Genomic DNA, 5,271 nt, shown 5'->3' with positions numbered 1-5,271 from the left:
GTGCGGAGGGGTGGCCGGCGTACCGGCCGCTGGGGAGGAGGGGAGATGCGGCCGGGCGGAGGGCCGAAGGGCGGCCGTGGGGAGGGCCGTGGGGCGGACAGGACGGCGCGGCCTGGCCGCTGGCGGTGACCAGGCGCTTTCCGTGAGTCTGCCTCCACGCCGAGCGGGCCTCCGCTCCGCCCGGTCTCCGCTTCGAGCGGGTGCGCGCCACGATCCGGCGGCCGCGGAGTCCGGCCGGAGAGCGATGCCACCATCGCCATCGCACTCTCGGCCCCCGCCCACCCGCATGTGTGTGTACTGGGGGTAGGAGGTGGGATGCGGGCGGCCGGGCTCCTCGGTGGAGGCCTTTGTGGGCCTGGGCACGTGGGGCGGGTCTGGCCATGCGGCCCCCGGCCCGCGCCGCCGTGCAGCGGGCCTTATTTCTTTCTCCTTTCCTCGCAGTAACATCGCGATGGCTGCCCAAGGAGAACCCCAAGTTCAGTTCAAAGTAGGTAACGCTCGTGAGTTGGGGGTGTGCTGCAGTGAACACGAAGGGCTCTGAAGGAGAGGCAGCTTTGGGGGGCACTCTATTCCAGACGGTCTTACTTGCGGTATCTCCTTTATGACCGCAAGTGCGTGCGGACGGCCTGCTTCGTCAGCCAACGTGCTCGTGCTGCGGCAGTGCCTTCGGTCCCCCGATAACGAGATGGGGGTGCTGGCCCCACCCTGCGGACAGGGAAGCAGGGCTCAGAAAGTTTTGCTGATTCGAGTCGTTCGTTAGATGGGACAGGGCCGCTTGATTAAGATTCTTTGTTGTAAATGTACTTAGATAGTACATAAACTTCTGTTGTGTAAGTTAAATTGTCCAGAAAATCTTAACAGCGTCATAATCCTGGGGTCCTGAAGTGTTACATGTTTTGGTGTTTATTTCAAAAATTTGGTTTCCGACAGCTTGTTTTGGTTGGTGATGGTGGTACTGGAAAAACTACATTCGTGAAGCGTCATCTGACTGGTGAATTTGAGAAGAAGTATGTAGGTATGTGGGGGGAACCATTTGTGGACATGTGTGTGAAATGTTTGAGTTCTTTGACTAACTTGCAGTTCTTATGTTCCAGCTACCTTGGGTGTTGAGGTCCATCCTCTTGTGTTCCATACCAACAGAGGACCTATTAAGTTCAATGTATGGGATACAGCTGGTCAGGAGAAATTTGGTGGACTGAGAGATGGTTATTATATACAAGGTAGGTATCTGATTTGTAACAAGTTTTTGAGAGGATTTGTACCTTAGTCTCCAAGGTTACTTAGGAATAGATCTACTCAAGTAAAGACGTTGGTAATACTGACTGATTTGGAAATTGTGTGATTTAGTTCAGTTCAAAACGTACTGACTCCAGGGAGTTGACCATTTGAGGGGAAGAAAATTTTGTGAAAGTTGTCTTGTGGCATTTGATTGATGCATGCTTGTGTCATGATAGGCACTGTTTTGAAATACACTATATAGTTTAAGCTGAGGTTCTTAACTTGAAGTCAGTAAACAACAGACAGTTGTTGCTACAGCTTCAGTATTTGAGAGTTTATGTTTGGGCATATGTTTTGGTGATTGTCAATAATTATTTTTTGTGCACTCCATTAAAAAGATAGTGAACCATTTGATGGGCTTCCTTGGTGGCTTAGTGGTAAAGAACTCTCCTGCCAATGCAGGAGACACAAGTTCGATCCCTGGGTCAGGAAGGAAATGGCAAACCAGTCCAGTTTTCTTGCCTGGGAGTTCCCATGGACAGAGGATCCTGGTGGGCTAGTCCATGGGGTTGCAAAAGAGTCAGACATCACTTAGGGACTAAGACAACAACGACCCGTTTGATACTGGGCCAGAGGAGCTAGGCTTTGTATCTTGTAAAATGCTGTTATAAGACCAACTGATTTCTCTTTAATTGTACTAGGTTTTGCACAGGTTTTTTTTTTTTTTTTAAATGCTTGATTTTAGATTTAAAAAGGCAAAGGAAACAAATGCTTGTTATACCGAGCAAAAAAGTTGCACAGAATACTCATGTAACACTCTTGCTTATTTGATGAAAATTGTTGGAAATCTTTCCATGTCTTTTGCTTTTACTTGAGTACATATTTATGCAAGGGTCTTCTCCCCTTCCCCAGCCCCAAATTCGTTAGTTAAAAATCCATAATATATTATGCTTACCAGCTTTATCATGGCTGTGTTTTTCAAAGGATAGATTTCTAGATACTCAGAATATGGGAGGTGAATTCTGAAATGGTGGTTTATCATTGATCGACTTTAGATACATTCTGAGGCTGAGACAGTTTATGAAGTATTGCAGATGGAAAGATAAATATGGTAAGCATTTTTCTTGATGTAGTAAATTTGTAGGCATGTACTGATCTCTGTAAATGTTTCTTTCAGCTCAGTGTGCCATTATAATGTTTGACGTAACATCAAGAGTTACTTACAAGAATGTGCCTAACTGGCATAGAGATCTGGTACGAGTGTGTGAGAACATCCCAATTGTGTTGTGTGGCAACAAAGTGGATATTAAGGACAGAAAGGTTAAGGCAAAGTCAATTGTCTTCCACCGAAAGAAGAATCTTCAGGTATGTTTTCTACAGCTTATAGAATTATAATCCTTTAGTTAAAATTATGCTGTTAGTCCATTAACATGATCTGTTGATGTTTCTGATGTGTGGGTTTTTAAAATTAACTTACCGTTCTTTTAAACAGTACTATGACATTTCTGCCAAAAGTAACTACAACTTTGAAAAGCCCTTCCTCTGGCTTGCTAGAAAACTGATTGGAGACCCTAACTTGGAGTTTGTCGCCATGCCTGCTCTTGCCCCGCCAGAGGTGGTCATGGACCCAGCCTTGGCAGCACAGTACGAGCATGATTTAGAGGTATGGTGTTTATGTCTCAGTGATGAGTGCTTTTAGATTCCGGGTGCTTTTCATCTGGAGCATTGTAACATTTCCATCTCTTTGTCTAGGTTGCTCAGACAACTGCTCTCCCGGATGAAGATGATGACCTGTGAGAAAGTGAAGCTGGGGCCCAGCGTCAGAAGTCTAGTTTTATAGGCAACTGTCCTGTGATGTCAGTGGTGCAGCGTGTTTGCCACTTTATTATATAGCTAAGCAGAACATGTGCTTAATCTTTGGATGCTGAAGGAGATGGATGGGCTTTGGAGTGAATGTGGCAGTTAAAAAAAAAATACCTTCATTTTTTGGACCTGCATATTTAGGTGTTTTGGAACACAATTGTTTCCTCCTTGAGTTTCAAATATAAGACTGCTATAGTCACATGACAATATTGAGAGGTGGAATCTTGTTTGTTACTGTCATTCCCATTCCTTTTCGTTTAGAATCAGAATAAAGTTGTATTTCAAATATCTAAGCAAGTGAACTCATCCCTTGTTTAAATGAGCATTTTAAAACCGCTAACAGGGAAAGTTGTGCCATGTTACTATTTGAATTGCCTTTGCTATTACCACTTAACTTGAAGTCAGTCAGGTTAAATGCTTCTAATTTTCTGTATACTTGAATCATTTTCCACAAACGTAATGACAAGTCAACAGTATTGTATTTGATAAGAGGTGTAAATACTATCAATAGTTAGGCTAAAATAACACCTACCCCACCTGCTTTTGGGCTTAGGTAGTGTCACCTAGGGATGAGATTTATGTGACCTGTCAAAGGTGGTACCTGTTTCAGATGTTTCAAACAGATACTTTAATTATATTTGCATTTTATGGCAGAAGTAACCATTTTCTAATGTAGAGCTTGTCAGAGTCCAGTGAAATCGTACAGATGGTTGCAGGAACTTGAGGGACATCTCATCTGTTAAATATGAATATAATTGTGCATTTACTTTTTTGTTTTTTGATGTTACATTTTTAATGTAAAGTTGGCATTCTAGAAGATGTTCCACGTTTACCTGCTAAGTACTCCCAAGCTTTAAAGGTTATCAAAGATTAAGGATTTCAGTGGATATATCACAGCTTTGATGATTTTTCTCTCCCCAAAGAATTTTTCTGGGTGGTGCAAGAACACTTCAGGATGATGCAGCAGAAAAGTAGGTCTTAGGAAAGCCTCTCAGTGATGTGAACAGACTGCCAGACTTTGAGTAGATTAACCACTTAACATTGTATGGTTTCACATGTAAACATGAATTGGGTCTGTCTTGCCTGAGTTTGATCTCACTGACACCATACTGTAGCAATTAGAAATCAAGATGAGCTATTTTCCTCTTGTAAGTACTACTGTACTATAGTTCAGTTTACCAAAGTTCTTTAGATGTCCAATTATCCTTAAATGACTACTTTGCTACCTAAAAGTAGGGAAGAATCCCTTTTAAGTATATGGAAAAATAGACTAAAGGATAAAATTGGATACATTTTAATTTGTTAAAATATTGAATAAATATTAATAGATTGACTTACAGATTTGAATTGATGTATATACTATGCTATATTCAGTTCAAAACCAGACTTTAACAGATAAAAAGTTTCCATGATCAGATGAAATCTTTCATTGAGATACATGAGGGATATGTATTTGTAACCGTATGTAGAATGCCAGTATGACTAATACTCTGAAGCCTAAATGTAACAGTAAAATTTTGGGAGCTACTTGGAGGTGGGAGAGAATTTGAGTCATTCTTGGAAGAAAATTGCAAAATATATTGCTTCTACTTTGCCTGGATTTTCTGGATCATCTGGTGTTAATTACCTTGTGGGGAATGTATTTCTCTGTCTAGTTCACACAAATGGGGAAATTTTCCCTTCAATTTCAAATCTGGTGTGTAATGGGAGGAGCCTGCAATTAAAAGCCAAGTTGGTATTAGCTTATTAAAACAAAACTGGTAAAAGTAAACACGAAGTGTTTGTGAAAGCAGTTTTGTGAAACCCTTTTGGTCCTATTGATCTCAGAGTATCTAGGAAAGGGCAGAGATTTCCAAAAATGTGTTAGACTTGCAAAGACCAATTTTCTGGCTGATCTTGTGCATCAGATTCTCATAGTGAGAATTTGTATTTTGCAAAGAAAAAATGACTTCAAGAAATAGTAATGAGCACGTGGGTTAAAATCGGTATGACTTGCTAGTTGTACATCTGAAATTGACTGTGTCTTTTGAAGATGCCTTCACTTGTGTTGGGGCTGCAGGCAACCTCCTTGGTAGAACAACTTGGGACTCATCCTAAAATCATGTGTCAGGCAAGCACTGCTAACAAAATGCTATGTGTGTTAACCTGCAAACTTAAAGCTGTTTGGGGGATGAAAAGACCCTGGCTGTA

General features: G+C 41.9%; 1 protein-coding gene across 1 annotated transcript; it reads left to right on the top strand.

Annotated features, from left to right (window-relative positions):
• Nucleotides 1-440: 440 nt before the first annotated feature.
• On the top strand, nucleotides 441-4,764 carry RAN (RAN, member RAS oncogene family). The gene is made up of 6 exons (XM_068989704.1): nucleotides 441-487; nucleotides 931-1,015; nucleotides 1,095-1,220; nucleotides 2,396-2,583; nucleotides 2,711-2,881; nucleotides 2,971-4,764. Exons 1-6 carry the CDS (start codon nucleotides 452-454, stop codon nucleotides 3,013-3,015), a joined length of 651 nt encoding a protein of 216 aa, XP_068845805.1. The 5' UTR covers nucleotides 441-451; the 3' UTR covers nucleotides 3,016-4,764.
• Nucleotides 4,765-5,271: the final 507 nt, after the last annotated feature.

This window comes from Capricornis sumatraensis, chromosome 17 (assembly GCF_032405125.1).
Source record: "Capricornis sumatraensis isolate serow.1 chromosome 17, serow.2, whole genome shotgun sequence".
Taxonomy (NCBI): domain Eukaryota; kingdom Metazoa; phylum Chordata; class Mammalia; order Artiodactyla; family Bovidae; genus Capricornis; species Capricornis sumatraensis.
Note: the sequence above shows the minus strand (reverse complement) of the source record. Positions and strands in the feature narration are given on the sequence as shown.

Bases quoted from the DNA above. Each gene is read 5' to 3' on its own strand.
- RAN (XM_068989704.1), top strand. From the start codon at position 452: ATGGCTGCCCAAGGAGAACCCCAAGTTCAGTTCAAA. The intron at 1,016-1,094 runs GTATGTGGGGGG...CTTATGTTCCAG, and splicing joins ATTTGAGAAGAAGTATGTAG to CTACCTTGGGTGTTGAGGTC. The intron at 2,584-2,710 runs GTATGTTTTCTA...TCTTTTAAACAG, and splicing joins ACCGAAAGAAGAATCTTCAG to TACTATGACATTTCTGCCAA.